Source organism: Fukomys damarensis, unplaced genomic scaffold (genome assembly GCF_012274545.1).
Source record: "Fukomys damarensis isolate Sample0158 unplaced genomic scaffold, DMR_v1.0_HiC HiC_scaffold_8, whole genome shotgun sequence".
In the NCBI taxonomy this organism is placed as follows: Eukaryota; Metazoa; Chordata; class Mammalia; order Rodentia; family Bathyergidae; genus Fukomys; species Fukomys damarensis.
The window spans coordinates 2,818,548-2,843,333 of NW_022900920.1; the positions used below are offsets into that span (position 1 = coordinate 2,818,548).

General features: G+C 35.1%; 1 protein-coding gene across 4 annotated transcripts in view; it reads left to right on the forward strand.

The window, feature by feature from the left end:
* Positions 1 to 24,786, forward strand: part of R3hcc1l (R3H domain and coiled-coil containing 1 like) — a 90,274-nt gene that overhangs the window by 46,600 nt on the left and 18,888 nt on the right. For 3 of the 4 annotated variants that reach the window (XR_004516270.1, XM_010638512.3, XM_010638511.3), the window contains exons 2-6: positions 747 to 2,527; positions 16,117 to 16,292; positions 20,752 to 20,822; positions 21,664 to 21,759; positions 22,344 to 22,484. Coding sequence is in view for 3 of the 4 variants with exons in the window: in XM_010638512.3 (XP_010636814.1) it covers positions 761 to 2,527; positions 16,117 to 16,292; positions 20,752 to 20,822; positions 21,664 to 21,759; positions 22,344 to 22,484 (2,251 nt within the window). In the remaining variant the exon portion in view is untranslated. Of the gene's footprint in view, positions 1 to 746; positions 2,528 to 16,116; positions 16,293 to 20,751; positions 20,823 to 21,663; positions 21,760 to 22,343; positions 22,485 to 24,786 lie in introns of those variants that run through there. The other variant, XM_010638513.3, reaches the window with a different exon arrangement.

Consider the following 24,786-nt stretch of genomic DNA (forward strand, 5'->3'; position numbering starts at 1 on the left):
ACCTTTTTCTTTCTACAAAGTCATAAATCTAAAGCAGTCTTTTAGCTTGGGCATGGTGGTATATACTTGTATAATCCCAGTACTCTGATGGGCTGAGGTAGGAGGAGTGCAGATTAGTGCCCAGCCTGGGCATCTTAGTGACTTAATGAGACATTGTCTCAAAATAAGGTGTGTGTGTGTGGGGGGGTTGTAGCTCAGTGCAAAGCCCGTGGATTCATTCTCCAGTACTTTCCCCACCCCCAGTAATCACTTCTAGGAAATATTTTCTCATTATAAGAATCTTTTCTATGTGTATTTATGTTGTCTAAATATGACATTTTGGGGTATTCATTGTAGTCTTCAAAGTAAAATACCTATGTTTCCAGAATATGGAGATGGGTATGTTTTATTTTATGAGTACTACATAACTAGCTCACATAATTTTTTTTTAGTTTAGCCTAAGAGAAAGCTGCTTATTATATATAAGTAGAAAAGATTTGGAAGGCAGAGATTAATGTTTAGGGAAATATGATGAAACAGGATATTTTGATAAAATTTGTGATATTATCTTTCTTAGATTTTACTTTTCTTAGTTGCACACTTAATTGCATTGATCATTTTATGGCTGGTTTTACTTTTTTTTTTTTTAATTCATAAATTTCTATAGGAGGGATTAGTAGGCCCTTTACCTAATCTTTAAAAATCTCTCGGTTCAATACACAATAATTAGTTTTTGTTAATTAAGTCACTCTCTCTCTTTCTTTCAGATTAAGGTGATGCCATGCAGGAAGAAGTGGAGAGATGCAGAGGTCGAGCCAAAAGGCCTGACATGGCACTTTATGTACCTAAAGCTCGGAGGGGTACAGTACTTCCCAAGACCAGTGATAAGGAAAAAATCTGTGGTCTGCCTAACTCTGTGATGAAAGAACAACAAAAAGAAGGTTGTCATTCCCAAAAGCTGATCTTTGAAGAAAAACTTGAGGCTCAGAGACTAAATATTAATCCTGGTAAGAAGGAGCCTAATTGTAGAGAAGGGAAGAAATCTTCAACAAAATTAAGAGAAGACACATGCCTTCATAAAAGGAATAAAGACAGGGTTTGTACTAAGAGAGGACACACAGTATCCAAAGTATTATCCCAAGAACATCAGCAAAGAGTCCCAAATGCTGTGGTTATGCCTAGAGCACCTTTACAAAGATATTTTAAACCAAAGACAATGGAAAGTTTAGAGGTTCACACTACAGATGTGACAGGATATGAAGGAATACTTCTGTCACAGTCTTGTTCAAAAATTAGTGAGGCTAATCAGGCTCTAAGCAGACCATTTCAGAATGTAGAATTCTGTGATTTCAGTAGACATGAACTAAGTGGGGAAAATTTTGAAGACAAAGATTTGGGAAGCAAAATTGAAACTGGTACCAAAGTTGTGGAGATAATAACCCAGTTTCCCAGAGATTTTACTGCTGTATTAAAACCTGAGAGTGCAGAACTATGCTTGGATTCTGAAGTTACACAGCAAAGTGTGCAAATACCAGATGGAACATTGAAGCTCAGCAATGAAAGCTTCACTGCTATTTCTGTTTCTGGAAGTCCAGATACTGTCATTGATCAGATTTGTGTAGATTTTGAAGTTGAGAATGTAGGTGATGTAGCCAACAGTACAAGTTTCATCCTGGATCAGAAAGGTACAGATTCCATTCCTGAGACTGTGGGTCACATCTCTCATAAAATGACTACGGTCAGCAAATTAGAGCACACAAATGGCATTATTGATCTAACAGTGATTAGAGGATGTGAGGAGAATGACAGCACTGCTCATGAGTTATGTGGAAAGTGTGAACCCGATACAGCTGTCCTTGCTCATGAAGCAGATGATGGATCTAAGAGTGTAGATGACATTATTACTAAGGCATGTATGATGGACATTACAGGTGCCACATACAATCATTTAGCTGTAAGTAGCCCTTGTGTAGTTCGACCAGCTGATACTTGTAGCGATACAAGTAGATTCTCAAAATACATAGAAATGAATGCAGATAAAGCTCCTCTTCATGTGGTTAGAAGTGAGAATGAAAATTTCAGCAACCTGACTGCTTGCTCAGATACTTACACAGAAAGTATTTCATCTAGTTTTACAGAGTCAACAGGAAAGTTGATAAAGAGCATGACAGCTTGTGCTTCCTTCTTTCCTATAAAGAAGATTGCTTGCAGTAATTATAATAGTTTTTCCGACTCCGAACTACATATGTCAAATGGGACAAAACTTTCAGAGAATGCCTTGGGCAGTGATCTAGATATTACTGGTGATATATCACAGGCATTACATGAACTAAGAACTGCTAAAGAGTTCACAACAAAAGAACAAGATGACTCAGAGAATATAGAATTTGGTGTATCATTTCCTGTTAGAGCATCATCTATGGAAACATCTGTGGAACTAAAATCAGCTGAAACTTCTCACATAGCAGAAAGTACTGCTGTGGAGGAGAGCTGGGAATCTATGTTTAATGACGATGGTGACTGTGTAGATCCACATCTTCTACAAGAGGTATGTTTACTTGAAATTGCTTGGTTTTTAGACAGTATAAATTTGGAGGTAATTGTGATAGACTTTTTTTGTTATGTTCATATCACTCATACTAATCTTAATGGTTCCTGCAATAACCTAATTGTAGATTGAGAAAGGAATATATATTTAAGGTAAAACATATAGAATTGAACTGTAATAGCCAAGACCTGAGAAATTTACTGAATAGCTTAAAAATGAACTTAATGGATTCTGGCTATCTGTTGAGGAAATACACAGGGAAACTTCTTTAGAAGGCTTTTTCTATATTGCCAAGATATGTTTCACATGAACCTATTTTTGGAAAGGAGGATAATTTATAACTTATTCATATTAACTTTTTTTTAGTGGATGTTGGTATGTTGTTAAAAAGTGTAGAGCAGGCAAGTGCACCTTAATAGCCTGCTGTTCTTTTTTCCCCCCTTGCTGGGTTTTTTGCCCTTTTTCTTTTGAGTAGAGAGGAATTGTCTTGGGCCACATATAAAATATATAACACAGTTAATGTATATAAGTCATAAAAATTCCTTTAAATTTTTTTTATTGTAAAGGCAAACACAGTCCATAAATTAAATACACCTGCTATAGAGGGAAGGAGGTAGAGAAGGGATGGATAGAAGACAGTATGGCTATTTTTTAAGGAATTTATATTAAGGGGCGTAACATAAATTTTGTCATAAAGGTGCAGAAACGGGTGTATTATACCCATGTTTATTATTTAGAATATTTCAATTGAATTAATTTTAATTTTATGAGTTTTATATTAAGCAGTGAGTACTTAACACGAAAATATAAGAAATAAAGTATTGAATTTTTAATATTGAGTGTTCATATGAAAGCATCAAAAGTTTTAACATCAACTGTTTTTTGGTGTACAGAGTCTACAAGATAACAGAAAAAAATGCCTATATGTATTACAATAAAAATACCAATAAGACTGTATATAAAAAACTTCGATTATCACACCCAAAGAAGTCTTCACACGTGACATACACACACACACACACACACACACACACACACATACACATACACATACAGCTTATACTGACAGCACATATTTTGCTTTCCTAGCCTTTTTGTAGAACATACTTGACATCTCATTAGTCTTGCTGTTTTATCAGTAGGTTCTCATTATATTACACAATATGTAGTTAACAGGAACATAAAATGTCAATAAAATAAAGTATTAAATTTTTAATATGTATTGTTTAGAATAAACATCAACATTTTCACATCAGCTGTATACTTGCTTACAAAGCCTAAAAGATAACATCAGAAATAAAAATCTTTGTGAGCTACAATGTAAATACAAACAAAGGTCTTCCAGAGAAATAACCTTTGCTTCAACTGTCACACTCAAAGCAGTCTTCACACATGAAAACTGCGTGCTCCATATTCAAGTATTGCTTACAAAGATAGCACATATGTTTTGTTTTCCTGTCCTTTCTCATAGGGCACAGTTTGCATCTTTTTGGTTTTCATGTTGTTCTAGGTCTTTGTGATGCTGTGCCAGCCTGTTCACCTGTCAGCTCACCAGTGTGCTCCACAGTTTTTTTGCATAGTTCCCTGGGCAGAAACATTTTGTTTTCCCTGTGCCATAAATGATCACTTATGAGTTCCAGTCCCAGTCCTCTCAGAAAATTTCTCCATGGTATTTTGCCCTTGGTTATTTTCTTTGTGAACTATTAAACTATTTATGTCACCCATGTTTAGGATCGAGTAAAGCACAACCATTGGCCAGTGCTTTGTGTTTTGAATGACATAGTTGCTGGATAATCAACTTCTACTCCGCCTTTGGGTTTGTTGTAGAAAGTTTCCACCTTAGGCTTCCATTATTTTGAGGTTTCCCTATCAGTATTTCCATCATGGTGCAATGTTGACATTAGCAGTACAGTACTAATTTGTTTATCTTTGCCATATAGGAGACCATTATAAATCTTTCTGAAATCCAAAGATTGTATTGTACAATTAATCTGTTTTTGAAACTGCAACATTTCATTTGGTATTTCTGCTTTGTTCCTGTGCACAGTTCCTGCACTGGTCAACTTGTGCTCTGTTAGATGTAACATTGATTGGAAATGGGTAAACTAATGTCAAATGTTACATTCAGATTAGGTTGGGAAATGGGAGCAACAAGTCTGTTCACAACATTTGGTTTATTATTATATGAATAAGGACCTGGTGGCTGAATTCCAGAATAAATTTCTAAGTTGAAAGCATAATTCTTCATATCTACAAGAACATACATTTTTATGCTGTATTTTGACCCATTGCTTTTTGATGTCTTTTACATTCCTGTGGTTACCATGAGAAATCTCTGCTAAGTACAGCAGGCTTCTGAATGCTTTCAGTTCAGCTAGTGAGGTGTCATAATAAATAACATTTTAAAAATATTTTTAATTCTAAAAATAACATTTTTTAAATGGCTAAAGAACATTTTACTTGTATTTCAGCCTTTGTGTATTTCACAACATCTTGTAGCATTTCATCTGTTACAGTTTCCAACATTGAATGACAGTGCTGGCATTCTGTCCAATAGGCCACCAAACCACTGAGCTAAATCCCCGGCCTGGACTTAGTATTAAGATTGGATTGTTCCATTTGTTTGCATGGCCATTGCAACATTTTGACTAGTCAGATATGCACTCAACGTCATCTCAGTCAAGGAGGTCTGCATTTCCTGTGTCTGTATCAGTTGATTCTTGCTCCATTTCACTGTCACAGATACTTTGGCTCACATGGCCAACATCAAAGTCATTATCATCTTCATCATCCAAGCATGAGTAATACAATGATTCACTTTTGACTTCCTGCAAAACTTGCAAATCTGGTTTTTCATGTGCCATTGTTCTGAATCGGGCTACTTCTACCAGAAAAATCAAAAGGAAACTTTTTTTTTTTAAACATCCTAAATGCACAGAAATTTAGCAGTGAGCATTTCATGGGTTAAACTCAACTGTTCTTGCTTTGGAGCTCTTGTACACACCTTGCCATTTGTCTGCCAAGTGGATAAATGCACAGATGGGGGTTTTCTTTCCCCTGGTACAGCTACTGTGAGTCACACCCACATTCTTTTATGATAAAATACATGTTTTCATAACAAGAGTAGCCTGGGTGTATTTTATCCCTGTGATGCTCAGGTAAACATAAAGAAAACTCGTTTGCTGGAGCATTATGTGGGTAAAAATCCCAGTTTGACACTTTTGCACATGTGTGCACACCTTGTTGTTCATTGTACCAAGTGTGTAAACACAAAGATTGCTTCTTCCTATATCACCCAGCCATAGCAGCTGAGATGCACAGCTGGCTACTATATGCTAAAGTACACGTTTAGTAGAAAAGTATGGGATAGGTTGTAACTCAGTCTTATACCCTTTGAGTTAAAGAATAAATGACTGCTTAGCTTATCTAGAAAGTATAAGTGAATAGTGACATACTTGCCAGTTAAACATAAATAACAAAATATTGAATGGATTTGAAGGCATGTTACAAATTACTTAGTTCTTTTTATTTTCTTAATTCATACTATCCATTTAATTTTTATCCAACATTTAAATTCCTTACTATAAATTAAATCCATTAGTTTAAAATAGTAGAACTGCTCTCTCTTTCTTTCCTTATAGTGACTTTGCTTAACCTTTGCTTGGAAAGGAAAAAGTTATTTCCCTGTGATTCTCATTACTGTTAATGAAATTAAAGCTTAGTACTTAACACCTTTAGGAAAGGCAGAATCAGGACGCCAGTCTAGTTGTGTCTTAAATCTAGCTAGCATTTATGTTCTCTTTCCTCACCAGAGGGGTTTTGTTTGAGCTATTCTAGAGAGCCTTTTTAATACTGAACAGTGAGTCTTTTGTTTCTGACAGTTTGTCTGAGAAGTATAGACAAATTATCCTATGCCTGATAATGACCTTTGTGAGACTGAAGAGGATAGCCTATTGAACAGAACTGATTTTCCAATACCAGCTAGTCCAACTCATTCTTAAGTGTTTACACAGAGTTTCGTTATTACTTCCTGTTGTTCAGTCAGGAAACATCACACTTTAAACATTCCTTAGAATGAAATGTAGACCAGAGAGTAACTATAATTGAATATCATCAGTATCTGATGTTGGAAGGATATAGGAATGGATGGGGTCTGTATTGAGGAATGAAAATGGATGAGAGTAGAAAAGAGGGATATGGATTGAGAATGTAATCAGCAGATCCAACTCAACCTGTGTTCTCTTCTACTTTGAGTTGTAGAAGATGTTATTAAAAGATGTCACAAATTTAATTACATTACTAGCTCTCTGGTGAATTTTACTCTTAGTTTATTATTTATATTGTTCCCGAATAATTTATTAAGTGCTATACCAGAATGCTTGCCTACCTTTCAGCCTAAGGATTTTTTTGGCTGTTTTCCTAGCTGGCCTATTTGTTGATAATGGCTAGATATATAGAGGCTATATCTAACAAGCAGGAAGGTATGCTGTAGAATAGAGTGTGGTAACCATTGGCATGTAAAACAATTTACTGTGACTTGTGAACCTCTAAAACTGCTGGAGGAGGTAGAGCATAGTTATTATTGAGATCCCAGAACTACAACTCTTGATGAATCTCTGAAGGTTATCTTTGCTCTGCTAAAGCCATGTTACAGAATGCCCAGAAACTTAAATTAGTAATTGATAAATGAGATAACATTGGCATGTCTTAAAGCTCTCTGTGATTTTGGTACAAGAGCACAGAAATTATTCTCTAGAAAAATGTTCTATAGCCTTTACTCCTTCCTGTATTGATCAGCAGATTTATTGGTGGGAGTAGGATTATAATCGTGATGATAAATACTGGCATCTGGCACCTTCATTAGTCATATCTGGTTTTTATTTGAGTTTTTAGAAATAAATAAGTATGAATACCTTGTATTTTAAGACCTTCCATTCAGAGAGTCCTTTTGTTACAGAAGGCCCTAAACAGTGTCTAACCTGGGGGGAAAAAAGTAAAGGAATAGTATCTATTCCCATCCTTCTTCCTTCTCTATATATGCTAACATGTATTCTTAGTATCTCCCTAGTCTTCTGCAAAAATGCATTTTAAGTAGAAAACCCCACATAGGAAAAATTTATAATCTAGCCACAAGCAAATTATGTAAAATACAAAGGAAGGAATCCCTTCATATCTCACCTTCTACAGACCTTGTAAGTAGTTGTTATCCTATTATTTTTCAGTTAAATAGCAAATATTGAGCACTTAGAGTCTGACAAAATATAAATTGAAAATAGATATATTATTATTATATTAAAAACATTGTACTCCTTGACAGCCTTTTCTCTAAAGTTGCTTTCATTTTATTTGGAGAGATACTACATAATCATATGAGTAGATAATAATGTAGCAATCTGAAGGGTAATTAATAGAAAACAACATATAAAAGAGACTTACGAGAGATGTACTAAAACTAGTTGATTGTTGTCTGATGGGTGACATAGTCAATGAGTCCAGAAGGAAATTAGACCCTCCAGCACTAGACTTACTGATAGAGCTTCATGTTGGTGAGGCTATACTTTTCCCAGTTCTGTATTTTGTGTTCTTAGTTTCTGTTATTTTTTTTTAATTAATGGACTATTTTTTGAGCAGCTTTAGGTTTACAGATTTTATAAAGCTAACATTTCTAGCCTTGATTTTTTTTTTTTTTATGAAGTCAATGGAAACAGCCTGGATTTATTGGATAATTTGCAGATAGGGATTATCATTAGAAACCTTACTCATTCTTATACTTAATGTATAAAATATTAGAGTGGAAAAGTCTGAATTTATACTACTGTTAAAAATGACTTATGCCCAAAGCAATATGAAAGAGTCCAGAGCTATAATTCATGCTGAATATTGCATTGTATTATCACTATCTATTTTAGGAATTGTCTTGGGATGTTTTTGAACTTAGGTTATGAAAAATTTGAAAAGACTTGAAATACATTTTTTTCTTTTTTAAATAAATAACTATATTTGTCTATCTGCCAAAGAAGGAAAGCAAAACATTTTAACTCTGGCGATTGGTTTACTCATGACATTACCATAGACCAATGTGAGAAATTCTTGGCTTCTATTCTCAGTGTTCTGTGATAATACCTTAGAATCAAATTCAGATAATACAGAAATAATTTTTTTGTTATAGCTTAATTCTCTTCTCTAGGCCAATATTTTAATTTCTCAAGATTTATACTAAATCATACATAAAATTTTAAGTTGATTTTTTTCAATAGAAAATCAGTTAAACAGTTAAGTAGCTACAAGTTAACAGGAGAAGCGAAAACAAAGGGCTTGAATAATCTAACCTACATAATTGAACATGTGGATTAATTCTATATAAATAGAGATAGTGACTTTGCTTATTACTTTGTTTTGTTTCCTGTGGTACTGGGGATTAAAGCCAAGGGTTCACACACAATGGGCAAGCACTTTACTACTAAGTTACATCCTCAGCCCTTTTTATTTTGTTTTGAGACAGGGTCTCTCTGCATTGCTCAAGGTAGACTCAAATTTGTGATCCTGTCGTTAGCCTCCCAACTAGCAATGGTTACAGGTGTGTGCCACCCTCGCTGTCTGGCTGACATAGTAACTTTTAAAGCAACTAGGGTAATTTATGATTACCAACTTGTGCTGAAGTCTTAATGACCCAGTAACCCCTTAATGCCTCTCATATTAAAAATTGTTAAACTGTAACTATAAAGTGTTTTATTATGTATAGCTTTATGTAAAAGCACTCAGAAAGAATACTCCTTTTTTCCAATACATCAGCCAAGATTATGTTATAAGTCTTCAATTTTAAAGAGTAGGAACTAGAACTTTATCCTGTCCCTTGAGTTAGAACTACATGTGTAAGTGGAATATTAGTTTTGAAAGTTGCTTTTGAACCATATGATGCAGCTATCTCACGTGTGGATATATATCAAAAGGAAAGATATCAACATATATAAAAGAGATACCTGCACAACCATGTTATTGCTGCACAATTTACAATATTTAAGATATTGAATCAAACTTGATGCTCTTGATAGATAAGCATGCATTTGAATAATTATCTTAGGCATGTGTGTTTAATTCATTCCATAAACATATTGAATCCCTAGTTTGTATAAGATATTGAATGAAGTAGAGGAATATAGAACTAAATATATGTCTCTTACACTCAAATTATAATCAGAAATTTTGTGAGGAAGCAAACTTAGCCTTCCTTTCCAGCCTCACTGCATGTATTAATTTGTTTGGGCTACTATAACAAAATATGCTTGGCTTAAGCAATAAAAGTTTATTTTCTCACAGCTTTGGAGACTAGAGGTATAAGATCAAGATAATGGCGGTGTTGTGGCTTGAGAGGCCTTTCTCTTGGGTTTATACATTGCCATCTTCTTCCTGTGTCTCACGTGGCCTTCCCTTTGTGCTTATCTGTATCTTGATTTTCTCCTCTTTCAGAACTCCAGTCGGGTTATTAGGACCCATCTCATAAACTTATTTTAACTTTATTACCTTCTTAAAGATCTTCTTAAAATAGTCATAGTGTGAGGCTCTGGGAATTACGGCTTCACCCTATAAATTTTGGAGGTACACTAAGTCAGCCTTTAATATTCCCTCAAATCTTCACATTATCTTTACACTAGTAACACCAAATTATATAGTAAATACCATATTCCTTCAGGGCTGCATACTTTTGTAAACTTTGTTTCTTCTCCCTGTTATATATACGCTGCCTTTTTAATGTAGTAATTATTTAGGCAGTGAAGAAGCAGCAAAGTTCTTTTGCTGCTCTGTGGTACTTTCTTCATTCTGTTGTTTTTGTTTTGCATTCGGTTTTTTGAGACAGGGTCTCACTATGTAGTTGAGACTGACCTGGAACTCACTATGTAGGCCAGGCTGGTCTCGAACTCACAGTGATCCTCCTGCCTCAGCCTCCCAAGTGCTGGGTTTACAGGCATGTGCCACCACACTCACCTACTTTCTTCATTCTTTCTGCTTTATTACCGTAAAAATTCTTTAATTTTTTCTCTAATGTATGTTAACCATACTTTAGGTGTGTTTTGGATGGATGGTTAGGTGTTCCAGGTTAGACTGGAGAAGAGACAGATCTAGCTGTAATGTAAGCTGTTGTGCAATGAGTACTATGAAAATACAAATGAGGAAAGAACTGTAGAGTACCAGGGACAAATCAGGTTGTATATGCTTTGGAATATTTAGAGAAAGATTTCATAACAGAGAGTGCATTCATGGAGAATATTTTGAGATGTACATAGTGGCATACGCAAAAGCACTTGGAAAATAATGTGACCAAGACAGTAGGCAGAATGAAACAAGATGTGTAGGGACATGGCAAATATTAGTTTTTGGTTGGAATGTGGCGTATTTTATAGGATGACTAATATAAAGCAAATAAAAGTATATTAGATTTTTACAGCTGCTATAATAAATTGTTAGAAACCCAGTGGTTCAAAACAACACAAAATTATTATCTTAAAATTCTGGAGGTCTGAAGTTCAAAATAGGTCTAAGGAGACTAAAGTCAAGATTTTGGCAGGGCTGTATTTTCTGTAAGCTGTGGGGAAAATCTGTTTTCTACCCTCTTTCAGCTTCTAGAGGCTTCCCCAAATTCCTTGGTTTGTGGCCCCTTTCATCTGCAAATCCAGCAATGGCCAGTGACATCTTTATGATTCTTCTGCCTCTGAGCTCTTTCACTTTTAAAGATGCCTATCGTTGCACTAGGCCTGCCTGCATAAGTATAGTCTAAGGTCAGCTAATTAATATGCATAATCATTACATCTATTACGTTAATTTATCATTACCACATAATGTGATACATTCACAAATTATAAGAATAATGTAGACATCTTTGGGAGGCCTTTGTGGGTGGGTCAGGTTACAGAAGCTTTAAATACATCATTGAAGATTTTTGATTAGGGGAATAGCATGTTCAAAGCAGTGTTTTTAGAAGTTTAATCTGTAGTCTATTCTACACTTTATATGCTGTCTAGAATGCAGTTAGAAATCAGCCACCCTCAGTTGCCTTTTTAGCTTTGCACTGACGTTTTCCTTCCTTCTATAACTGCTTATATTTATAAATCCTTAATCAGAGAATTAGTTATTCTGAACATTGTTACAGCCACTTTTTCTCATCCTGTTTACTGTAAGGGCATTTCTCTATGTTCTAAAGGGAGTACTAGATTAACATTTAGGGGACTGGTGCTATAATTCAAACTTTGTCAGTAATTTGATTTGTAATCTTATGGCTATTCTTTAGTCTCTGTTGCAGTTCTCCAACTGTGTATAGTGCTTGGAATAATAATAACAGCCCATTTGACATCTATCCCTGCCTATCTGACAGAGATACAAAAATGAACTTATTCCAAAATAATATATAGTGTATTTTATTTTTGTACAGGAAAAAAATCATAACTTTGTTTTTCCTTTTGTATCTTAAAGAACAGATAATGAAACAAACAAACAAAAAAAGTTTAATGACTCCTGGGTGCTTCCTTTGCTTTCTCCTTGCCATTCTTTTTTTTTTTTTTAAATTCTAACAGACATCAAGTGGTTATAGCAAGTCCAGTAATATTTTTTAGACCAGTCTACTGGATCGTACAACTCTAAGCCCTCACTTGGGGGAGTTAATTTATTTGAATGGTTTTGTGAAAGCTAGTTATATATATGAAGGGATACTCAGATTTCTTTTTTGCCTTGCCTTATAAATAGCAAAAAAGACTACTGCTAAAAATCCTAAAATATCTGTGATTTATAACTAAAAATTATTTACTGAGTAATCTGCAAACTTTTTGTTGGTTTGTAATAGATACACGAATGAATCATTCTAAACTTTTCGCCTCTGTTAATGTTTTATTAAACATTTCTTAGCTGGTCTTACAATATGAAGGTTTCATACTGACTATAGTAAATATTGCCCCAGTATATGAGATTATTAGGAAAAATACTTTATTTTTTTACAGTAAAAATACGATAGCCTTACATATAATTTTGAATTTTCTAGTAGTCATATGAGGAAAACAATTAAAATAAGGGGGCACAATTAATATATTTTAATCTAATGTGTTCAAAATATTATTTCAGTATGAGATCACTATAAGAAATTATTGAGATATATTTCACATTTTTTTGTATTAAATCTTGAAATTGTACGTATATTTTATGCTTAAAACATATCTCAGTTTGTACTAGCCACATTTCAAGTACTTCATGGCCACATGATAGGCAACTATTGCATTGGACAGTTTCTGTTTCCTTGGTTGTTGCGTAAACTCAACACTCTCGTAGGGCCAGGGATTTAGCTCAGTGGTTCTGTTGCCTGCCTTGCAAGCACAAGGACCCAAGTTCAATCCCTGGTACCAAAAAAAAAACACCCCAAAACACTCTCGTGAACTCAAAAAAAATTAGGAATTTGTAGATCAGCTGGTCTTTTCTCTTGGACAGTTAAGGTACCTCAGGAATCAGAGCCTTTCCTTGAAGCTGTGAACTACTATATTTACTCCCTCTGTCAGTGGTCCTAGCTTCCTTGCTCCCCTTCACAGTCTGATCCTTACTTCCACCTTCATGCCATTTTCCTTTTGCTACATTTCCACCTTTTATGCCACATTTTCTTCTCACTTTTTCAAGCTCCTTTGCATGTTTTGTTGAGATTCTCAGGAGAGATCACCAATTAACGGAATGGCCTTCTACCTTCACAGACACACACGTAGAAAAGCAATACCAGTAGAATTATAAGCTGCTAACATTAGTATACACAACATAGAAAATAAAATGTTCTTCCTCTTCTTAGGAAAAGTTAGGAATCCCTGGTGATAATGAAGTCTGTGTTACACAGTTATGTAACTTACAGGCTGTATAGGTATTCCATGCAATTTGGAATAAGAATTATATTTTTTGCTATGTTTGTTTTTTAATCAGTTTCAGAGATGAGATGAAAACTTACAACTTCAATTTTGGCAAGGAATTCAGGTTTGAGCAAGGAATCATAATCAAGTTTCTTGCCAGACTATTCTGACTTTTCCTTCCTCTTAATTATCAGTTCTTGGGATTTATACTTCCAATGTACTTTTTTTTTAAGTTTGCATTGTGAGAACTACAAGTACTGCATTATATTTCTCACAGTTTAGCCCCAATTTTTAAATGCACAAATATGCAGTACTTTGTTTTTTTTTTCCAGAGTAACTCAAAAAGGTAAGTGCCAGCAATCAAAAAAGTAAATGAAGAAAATTCCATTTACAATAGCATCAAAAACTAAAATACTTAGGAATAAATTTAATAAAAGAAGTATAAAACTTACTCCCACAGAACTGCAAAACATTATTGAGAATAATCAAAGATTATCTAAATAAATGGAAAGACATCCTATATTGATTTATTGGAAAGCTTAGTACTGTTAAGATATTTTAAAATTGGGTAGCACATTCAGTGCAATCCCAGCTGCCTGTTCTTTGCAGAAGTTCACAAGCTGATCCTCAGATTCCTATAAAAATGCAAGAGGCCCCACAGAGCCAAAATGGTTTTGAAAAAGAACAAAGAGTACTCAAACTTTGAGATTTCCAAACTTAATATAAAGCTACAGTAATCAAGATAGTGTAGCATTGGCATAAAGATGTAAGTCTAAGTAACTAAATACTCCTCTTGTCTGTGAGTCTCTGAGTCTGTTAATCATCTCTAAGCTGTTACAGTAGGCTACCCTAGAGTAAGAATTTGTTAAATCTTTAGCTGACGTATTCGAGCCCACTTGTGTGGTAGTCAGTTATATGGTCTGCAGAAAAGACTGTTTATGTGTTCTGTTTCTCTTCAGGAGGAACTTGTCATTCTGTGGATTTCAGTTTCCTTTTGCAAACTCAGCTCTCTCATGAACTCAACAAAAATTACGATTTCGTAGATCAACCAGTCTATCCTCTTATTACAGTGGAAAGAACAGTCTCTTCCTGTTTTCTCCATCTTAAGTAAAGCAAAAGTAATGTGCTTGCTTGATATGTAACAGTACTTTAAGTTTGTGTCAGTACTAAGCATACCAAGCAGTATGCTTCTACATTATCTCATTTAGTTCATGTACTTGTTAGGTAGTATCATTTCCATTTTTTAGATGTAAAATTGATGCTTAGTGGAGAAAAAGAACTAAAAGCAAATGAATAAACAAAACATTTTTGTTGGTATTGCCTAAATCACTTTCCTCCTGCCTTCCTTCCTCCCCAGTAAAAGTTAAATCCATTTTTGCAATTTCTCATTTTCTTTATTTGATAAGAAAAGAGGGGGCTTGGAATTTAAGCTCAAGGACCTGAGTTCGATCCCCGGTACCAAAAATAAATAAATACATAAATAAATAAGAAAGTAAGAAAAGAGGCACATTAGAGGGAAAACTTGAAGGAACCTTGTTAGACTTTTGTTCAGCAGAGAGAGGATACCCTTAAGGATCTGGTAGCTTTGGCTGGTCAGTACTAAAGTAGCAATATTTGCTGTCACTTTTCCCTTTTACCTTCTGTTTCGTTTGAAATAGTTAATAACCTGCAGGGTTTGAATGTGTATTTGTTTCTTCTAAGTGAGATAGTTTGAATTTAAAGTATTTTTCATTACTATTAATTCTTTCAATATTTTATGTGGGGATTCTTTTCAGTAAGTCTTATTCTGGAGACTTTAATTATTTGGACTGTAGACATTTGTCTAAACAAATTCCTTTGTAAGCTATCTCCTCACCCTGTCTGTCTGTCTGTCTGTCTGTCTGTCTGTCTGTCTATCTATCTATCTATCTATCTATTTCGAGGTACCAGGGATCAAACTCAGGACGTTGTAGGGGAGGCATGGCGTCACTGAGCTAAATCCCCAGTCCTTCCTCACCCTTTTAATATATTGAATGAAAGGTGAACTAAAACCCTTTTGAAAACTTTGGTTTATTTTTGTTTTACTTCCAGAAGAGAAAAAGCCATGAGCCTGATCTGTAAGCTCAGTTAAAACAAATATTTAATCCATCTCTTTAGCTGTTGTTTCATAATCAGTTTCTGGATGCCCCTTTTGGAATTTACCCTATCACCACATTGAATAGTCTGAGTTTTTTTCCCCCTCCCCTTCATTCCCTTTTTTCCTACCCCTTTTCTCTTTTCTTTTCCCCTCCTTCCCCCTCTCTTCCTCCCTTCCTCCCTTCCCTTGCCTTTCCTCTGCTCCCTGCACCCCTTCTCTCTCTTGCCCATCCCCCTTTCTTTGTGCTACAAGGTTTCAGCCCAGGTGCTTTGTACATGCTAGGCTAGCTCTACCATGAACCTGCATAACTGTTCTCTGATCAGTCTATAATTTCTCACTGGTTGATAGGTACAAGTTCAGTTTCAGGAATTTCCTGTCTGCTAAAATTTCAGCACCTTCTCAAAGATTCTACATGTGTAATATGAAGTAAATAGCAAACACTGTGGGCAATAATCAGCAGTAATACTATCAGTGCCAAAAGTTAAGAAATCTTTGGGAACATAGAGACAGGGAGTAGGATTGTTTATTGATGCGAGGATATTTTATAATGCTTTAATTTGATGTTAATGATGTGATTGATCACTTACCTGCTTCTTCCTCCATAGTTATCAGGGAATATGAAGAATGAAGAAAGCATCCAGGAACCCAGATTTGATTATTACAACCATGAAGTTCCTGATATTGACCTCAGTGAATGTGAGTTCCCACATGTCATTGAAATTTATGACTTCCCCCAAGAATTTCGTACAGAAGACCTTCTACGGGTTTTCTGCAGTTACCAGTAAGTATTTACAAGTAACTACAGATATTAGGAAAGGTGGAATGAAGTCTTCTAATAACATCTTCTGAGTAATCACTTCTTGTTTTCATATTTCCTGTTGTTTACTTTAGCAGTCCAGTTTATTATCTAGTCCAGGTCCATTAGAAATATCAGACTGCTCTTCTGAATTTCTTTAAAATGCCACATAGACTTTCTAGACCTCATGTTAGCTTTTAAGAAGACTGACATCAGTGATAACTCCTGAATCTGTTTTCATGGTATGTTTAGTCCATTTATATTTATTGCCATTGATATATTTGGATTTATAGCCAAATATATATTTTTATATTTACCTTCCATCTTCTTTGCGTGTGTTTACTTGTCCTTTTTCTCTTTTCTCTAGCTTTCTTTTGGATTTATTAGGTATATTTTATTCTACTTTTTTTTAAGGATTATCTGTTTTTAGTGCTCACTCTAGAAGTTATAAAATGCATGCTTCACTTATCAGAAAACTAAAGGTAATTTTTTACTTTCTTTCTAAACACTGTAAGGACTTTTAATTCCATTTGTCACCTCTCCTTTCCCCAACTTAGAAAACTATGTGCTGTTGTGGCTGAGTGATTCTTGTTTGTTTTCTCTTTATAAGTTTTATTTGACATTATTATTTTATATATTCAGTGTTTAGGTTTATCCATTTTCTGTACTTCATTTAACTCCCCCCTTGGTGGTACTTGGAATCATTTATACCTTCTTGCATCTTACTCCTTCTATTTGAAATCTTTCTCATCTTATATGGAATATGATTTTTGGCATTTAATTTAGAAACAGTGTGCTGGAAACAAACTTAAGTTTTATTTTAATGGCTTTATTTCAGCTTCATTGTTGAGAATGACATTTTTTTGCTGGGTATAGAATTCTACATTAAGCTGGTGTAGTGGCACATGCCTGTAATCCCAGTATTTAGGAGCCTGAACAGGAGGATAGATAGCTTCAATTTAAGACCAGCCCCACCTATGTAGTGATTTCAAGGCCAGCCTTAACTGCGTAACAAGTCCCTATTTCAAAAAACAAACAGCAACAGTAAAAAAAGAATTTTACATTGGCAGATATTTTTCTCAAAAATGTGAAGATACTATTTTTTTTGTGATCTCTTTCAGTGATAAGTCAGCTGACAGTCTGACAACTAGACACTTCTGATTATACTGTCTTTTTCTCTTTGGATGGTATAGTATATTGGTCAGGGGTTCCCTAAAGGAACAATCGATAGAATATATTCATACATATATATATACACACATTTATCCATATATGTATATATACATATAACATGCACATAAATGAGGTTCGATTGAAAAGTGAATATTTAACTTCTAAAAATTTCATTACAGTAAGACACATTGCCATTAGTCCTCCTCAGAAATACCCCTTGCTTTTAAAAGAAAAAGAAAAAAAAAAAAAAAAAAAAGGAAGAAATACCCTGGCTTTAAACGCACTCATTCTATTGTTCTTACCTCTTTCTGAAGCAGTTCTAGAAGTCCTCTTTTGTGTCTTTACCAGGTGTGGTGAGATATGTACATGAATATGAATGCTGCTGCTGAGTGCCATCCAACAGAAAAGCAGGCTCCTAAAAACTTTGTGGTGTATCCTCATCCACTTATTCACTACATCTGGCACCATACGACTTCTGGCTCTTTCCCAATGTCAAAATGACTATGAAAAATAAACATTTTCAGAAGATTCAAGACACTGAGGCAGCCATGATAGCTCAAATAGAGAGTCATGAAAGAGGTCTTTAGAGCTGTTTTAGAAAATGGCAATAAAGGCAATATAAGTGTTGAATTTAAGGATTGTATGGGGAAGGGTTGTGGCAATGTGTCTTTTACTGTAATGATTTGAAAAAATGTATTTTCTATATTTTTAATCACACTGTGTGTGTGTGTGTGTGTGTGTGTGTGTGTGTGTGTAGTGCATACGTGTGTATGTGTTAACAAGGGATTTATTAGATTGACCTACAGGATCAGAGACTGGATAGTCCCACATTGGACAGACGCTGGTGAGTCAAAGAAACTAGTAGCTACTTAATCCAAGGAGCTGGAAATGTCAAAGTGACAGGAATCAGTAATGCAGCCCCAGCCCAAGACTGAAGACCTGAAAGCTTCCTTTAGAGTCAGCTCTTGTGAGTCCACATAGAAAGGCTGAAGAAGCTGGACTCTGATGTTCACAGGCAATGCTTAGGAAGAATCAAACTTGTGTGCACTGGCTGACTTCGTCATTCTTCCCCCTTCTGTTCCATACACGATTCCAGCCTATTGTATTTTATCACCCATATTCAGAGAAGGCTACTCTGTTCACTGACTCCCATGCTGTCTCTGAAATTAGGTGTGCTCTCCTAGGCATACCCAGAAGTATGCTTTACTAATTTCCGAGGCATCCCTCATTCCAATTAGGAAGACAATCAAGATTAACTGTCACAGAAGCTATTGAGAATTTCTCTGTGTTCGGTCTTCATTTTCATCTTGATGTGGGCTTTGTGGATTTTTCTTTCTTTTTTTTTTATCCTGATTGAGATTATCTGGATTTACAGAATCAAAGGATTAGGGTTTTTATTAATATTAGAGAAGTTATAGACAACATCTCTTCAAATATTGCTCTGGTCTAGTCTCTTTCACCTTCTCTAAGTGCCACTTAGATATGTATTAGTTATGGCAGTTAATATTTGCCATAAGCCTTATATTAATTGTGTAGTGTAGGTCAGCCACTCTAATTTATTACAGTTATGATCAGGCCCAATTTCAGGGCTTGTTCAGTATAAAAGTCATAATAGATCTTTAAAATCAGTGGGATTAAATTCCAAATTGGAACTACCTTTGATTTTCATTCATAACAACAATTTGTAAAACCAAGGATCATTTTTGTTAGTGTCAAAATCTTTTCAAGAGTGGTTAATTCTTAAGAATTATTACTTTACTTGGGTTTGTTCTCTGTAATCTTACCTGCAAAACCATTTTTCTTTCAAATCCAAAAACATTTCCAAAAGATAAGAATTTTAAAGGATTATAAAACCTAAAGTCTAACAGCCTTTCAGAACCAATCTAGGTCTTTTCCCAGCCAATTTGCAAACTGTCCTGTTAGTATAGACTTGCAGTCTTTAACCTCTCTATGATCATTTTTTGCTGTGGTCAATCTTATGCTTATATTCAGGAAGCACTTTAACCTTCAAAGCCTACTTTCTTCCTGTTTTTTTCCTCAACAAAATTTTTTTGACTTAGTATTAGAGAGGAAAGATATTTTAGCAATTGTCTTTTTTTCCTTTATAATGATTCATAAAATATTTTTTTAAAAGGTCATGGTGCAGAAACTTAGAATAATGTCTTTAAGTCTGTTTACTAGAGTCAACTTGTGTTTTCATTACCATCTTCATTAATGTTCATAATCTTCCTGATGAAAATTGCTTTTAAGATAAATGAGCACCATTTATAATATGCCCACTGAGTGAGCAACACCTTATTCTTGGCCTTTTTATGGGTGATCTCATTTCCATTTTCACAACTCTATGAGGAAGGTACTCTGCCCATTTTCACAGATGAACAGACCTAGCCTCAAGAAAGTTCATAGTCTTAAGGTAGCAGACAGAACATTGTCTCCATATATCTGATCCTCAGACCCGTGATCTCTCCAGTGAACGCTATTGAATTCATGAGCAGTTTTAAACTCCTACTGAAAAAAATAGCTGTCGGTTTACCATCCTGGTGTTTATCTTATTATATAGTTCTGCTCCAAAATAAAGGTACTTTTCTAGTACTAAATGTTCCTTCTTTTGATACTTTCTAATCTTGTCTGGTATTTTTCATATCATGATTTCTTTTATCCTTGTTTCTGAATTTGTCACAGTCTTTTCTATTTTCTCTTTCTTACTACCCTTCTGTAACAAGTAAGAAAGAATAGATAAGACTTTATGATTATAATTATCTTTTTTCCCCATTACTTGACTTTTTAAAGAATTTGAATGATATTTCATAATACAGTACCTCCATTTCTGTCTTTCAGTTTCTCTCAAGGACAGAGTGTACATTTGTATTAAATCTAAGTGACCTTCTCTGACTACTTTTCCTCCTATATTCTTCTCCCCCTTCTCTATTTCCCTTTCCATCTCTTTTCATTCCCTGTTCCATAAAAACATGTTTTATAAATACTGCAGTAAATACTTTGTCTCCCAGGAGACTTGTGAGGATTAATTAGTTGATGTCTATAAAATGTCTGGGAACATAAAATACTCCCAGGTAATTCTTTATGGTGGTATTATTGCTTTTAAAATTCAGGGGCTTCTTCTGTCCTCCAAGCTGATTTTGTGTCATTATCCCCATTCCACCTGTGCAGTCTGTTTTTCTGTCTCATCAAATGCTATATATAAGACTCTGTTTGAAAGATGTTTCATAATAGAAAATTTTATGTTAAATAAAATTGTTTTCTTTTGTGGCAGAAAGAAAGGATTTGATATTAAATGGGTGGACGATACACATGCTTTAGGAGTATTCTCCAGTCCAATCACAGGTACTCATCCAGTATATTTCAGTGTTTTCTTATTGTCCATTTCTCCTACTATGTATTTCCAATTGGGCATTTTATTCAGCTAATATAGATAGTAGAATAGATAGAAGTTTTTGAAGTGAAGCGCTTGGGTACTCATATGTGCCCCTTCTCCCATTTCTGTTAATCCAGTGATACTAGGAGAGATAATCAACTCCTTCCAAGGTTATTTGCACATATAACTGTCAGTTATGATAATATAAACAGATTACAGATAGAGATGTAAGAAGGCAGGAGGACTAAGTTTTACAGTACATGTTATCTTTTTTTGCCTCAGACTAATGAATTTGAAGTAGCCTGTTAGCCTATCAGTGAGAAATTTCAGTCCCTATCATCTGAATATGTGATTAGATCTTTGTACATAAATCATTAGGCTCATGATAAATCTGATACATGAAATTAGAGTTGTTGAAATGTTGGTTCCTCTCTGAACCATCTAAGTCATGGTTCTGCAAACTTATTCCATAAAGGTAAAGTAATAAATATTTTAGACTTGTGGGGCAAAAGGTTTCTATTGCTACTATGCTTTTGTAGCAAGAAAGCAGCCACAGACAATATGCAAATAAATGGTCCTGGCTCTGTTTCATAAAATTTTATTTATAATCGTAGGTAGCTGGCTGGAGTTGGTCATGGAGCCACAGTTTATTGTTACCTGATTGAAGTAATCACTGCCAAATACTTTACATTTTTCTCTATGATTTCTTTCTTGCTTTGAAAACAAAATAAGATCTAGGAAATACTTAATTTTCCTGTATGTAACTCTACTTCATTTCTTCTGTTTCCTCACATTTATTCTTCCTCACAGCTCGTGATGCTTTGAGTATTAAACATACCATGGTGAAGATCCGGCCCTTGTCACAGGCCACAAGAGCAGCCAAGGCCAAAGCTAAAGCTTATGCTGGTGAGTTTAAAATCTCTGGATGCTTTATTGTTCCTTTTGATGACAGCATTACTGTTTTTTCCAGTAGTTGTACCCCATCCAGAATTGTAAAGACATCATTTTTATTTTTCATATGAAGGAAGTATGAAAAGAAAACCATGTTGGAAATAAGCCATCAGAACAGCTGGTTGGAGAGTGGGAGACACTAACTGCAAGCAATGCACAACCAGTTTTTGTTTTTTTGTGTGTGTGTTTTTGGTACCGGGTGTTGAACTCAGGACCTTGTGCTTGTAAGACAGGCACAGCACCACTGAGCTAAATCCTTGGCTCTAGCAGCCAGTTTTGGTGACACTGTACCTAGTTTACCTCTGTTTTAGCTGTTGGATAGTAACTGTAAGAAATTGTGTCAATGCAGATAATGAAGCCAGGGTTGTTTGTGCTTTGCCATGTTAATTTCCTCTGATCCTCATCTATCAGGCTTGTATTAATTACAGCTGATGCAACCCTTGTTAGTCTACTTTGTATGTTAATTACGAGTTAAATCACTTGAAACTAGAGTGCTTTCTCCCTTATCCCCTTCTACTCCCTCACTCTCTCCCATTCAGAATTCCTTCAGCCACCAAAGGAAAGACCTGAGACTTCAGCAGCCTTAGCCAGAAGGTTAGTCATCAGTGCCCTTGGGGTTCGAAGCAAGCAGAGCAAAACAGAACGAGAAGCAGAGATCAAGAAACTGCAAGAAGCCAAAGGTGAGTTGATAGGATGTTGTTCTTCCCTGGTGCCTTTTAGAATTCACTGTAAGATGTGTGCTTTAAAAAAAAATGATGAAGCCCATTCCATGTCATTTCCATTTCTAGGAGCCTCTTAAGTTTATAAAAAATGTTTTCAAGCCTTACGTATAAGAGACATTTCAGGATATTTTTGTATCCCACTCACACCAAAGCATCCTAATTTATACTCCTACTGTTGTTTTCTGAGAAATTTGGCCCTCAGTTCATTCTTGATTTTTTCTACGGTTCTTGCTCTAAACTTAGAAAAAATTTTCCTGTGGAAATATAATGTCTCCTAGACAGAAAACATTTGTTGTGGTTTTACTAGGCCATGATTGCCATGATATTGCCATGATGTTATTAAATGGTTTAGATCTTAAGTAGAAGACAAATTAAGATAAAACCAGCAACTGACATTAGTAATAATAACTATAAGAGGGTTGTTTGTCTTTTTAAGACAGTCTTGAGTGGCTCAATTAGAGTACATTTGGATTCACCTGTCTTCTGATTATTTTCTGGTATCTAAGAGTTCTCAGAAAATATTTTCCTTATCCACAAGCAGGATTTTTCTTCCCTTATAAGTTGGGAGTTGAAGTTACCTCTCGTTTATAGGCTGTTGAATTGTATGTAAAGACTTGAGATGTGGGCTTGGTACTTAAGTGCTTTTTATCAGCCTTCAGGCTTTAGACAGTCTCATTGCCTTAGCCTAAGATCTGTGGAATCTGTGGAGGTAATTTATTCTGAAAATTCCACTTACTGAAAAGTGACTTCATTTTTTCCATTAAATGAATTGAAGTTTCAAACTCCTTGTTTATTGCCAGTCTAACAAGGCCATTAATACTTCCTGTCCACTCTGCTTTGGTGATAGCAGGCAGCTTGCGGACTCTCAGCTGCACTGGCCAGATAACCAGTGACAGAGTGTGTCATGGCAGGTGCTAGAGTTTCAGAGTTGAATTCAACTAATTTTTGAAACCTTAATGATTATAAGGTAGTTTTGACTTTCCCCAGTGCTTTGTTCAGAGGCCTCTTTTAGACTATGGAAACGGGAGAGGATTGCCCTGGTTTTTATAAGTGGTAGTAACAGAAATGAAGAATGTGCAGTGTCCTTTATTAATTGGTTATCTCTAAGGAAAATTATTTCTATGTGATAGCTATAGTTATCTCAGAAGATGAGTAGAGGTCAATTTCTAAAGAAGGAAATATGACTCCTTGTGCAGTGTTTCATGCTACCCTATGGGTTTAGTGTTAGCTGAATCTTGTAACTACTGCGACAGCTGTTTTACATGGACATTCTTTTATTATTCTCCTCTAGTTGTCTGTAGGTACATCAGCATGCAGCTCCACTTCAAGTATTTGTTTTAAATGCTTTGCTATACAAAGGACACTTTAGTGTTGCAATTAAAAAAGAGACTGTTGGCTAACTGAATACTCTGTTATTTTTCTGAAGAATGCCTTTATTTGTGAATAGAGACCCACTGTGCTAAGTTCATGCTGTCTGTCGATACTGAGGCTATATGGATTACAGGGGACCCTTCCTTTATTATGCTTCAGAGCTCCTATTCTTCAGACCTAAAAAATGCATTTGTGAGACTTCTTGGTCTCTTCTGGCACCTTTTTGTATTGAGCAGATATTCATATACCTGCCTTCATGGAACCCAAGCCTTCTCACTTTAAAAAAAAAAGTTTTTTCCTGTGGAAATTGTAAGTACTGTTTAGGTATTAAGCAGAACATTTATTTGTGTTCCACATGGGAACAGTACAGTATAGTGGATAACATTGCAGTATTGATTCTGGAATCAGATTGCCTAGGTCCTATGTCCTTGCTCTGCCATTTACTAGCTATGTGACTTTGGGTGACTTACTTACTCTCTGGAGGCCTCTGTTTCCTTGTTCATAAAGTGGAAATCAGATGAGATAGTCTGTAAAAGATAGTTATTTTTTAAAGCCATAGGAACTGGCATTCCTGTTCCAGTACCTATAGTAAGTATATAAATGTTAGCTGCTAATTTTATTAGTAATAATAGGATCATTAAGTAGTGAATCCAACATATATTACATTGCATAATTTTTTATCATTGCTCTTTTTATTTTAAAAATAATACTCTGTTAGCTTTATTTGGCATTCACTGAACACCTTCCCTTTACAAAGTGTTGTCTTCCCCTATGTAGGAGAATTATAAAGCAAAATTTCCTCTCCTTAAGACTTATAATCTGGTGGGGCTATCTGCCTTGAGTAAGGAAGAAAACATGGACTACTTTTAGATATTTTAAGCAAATCCCC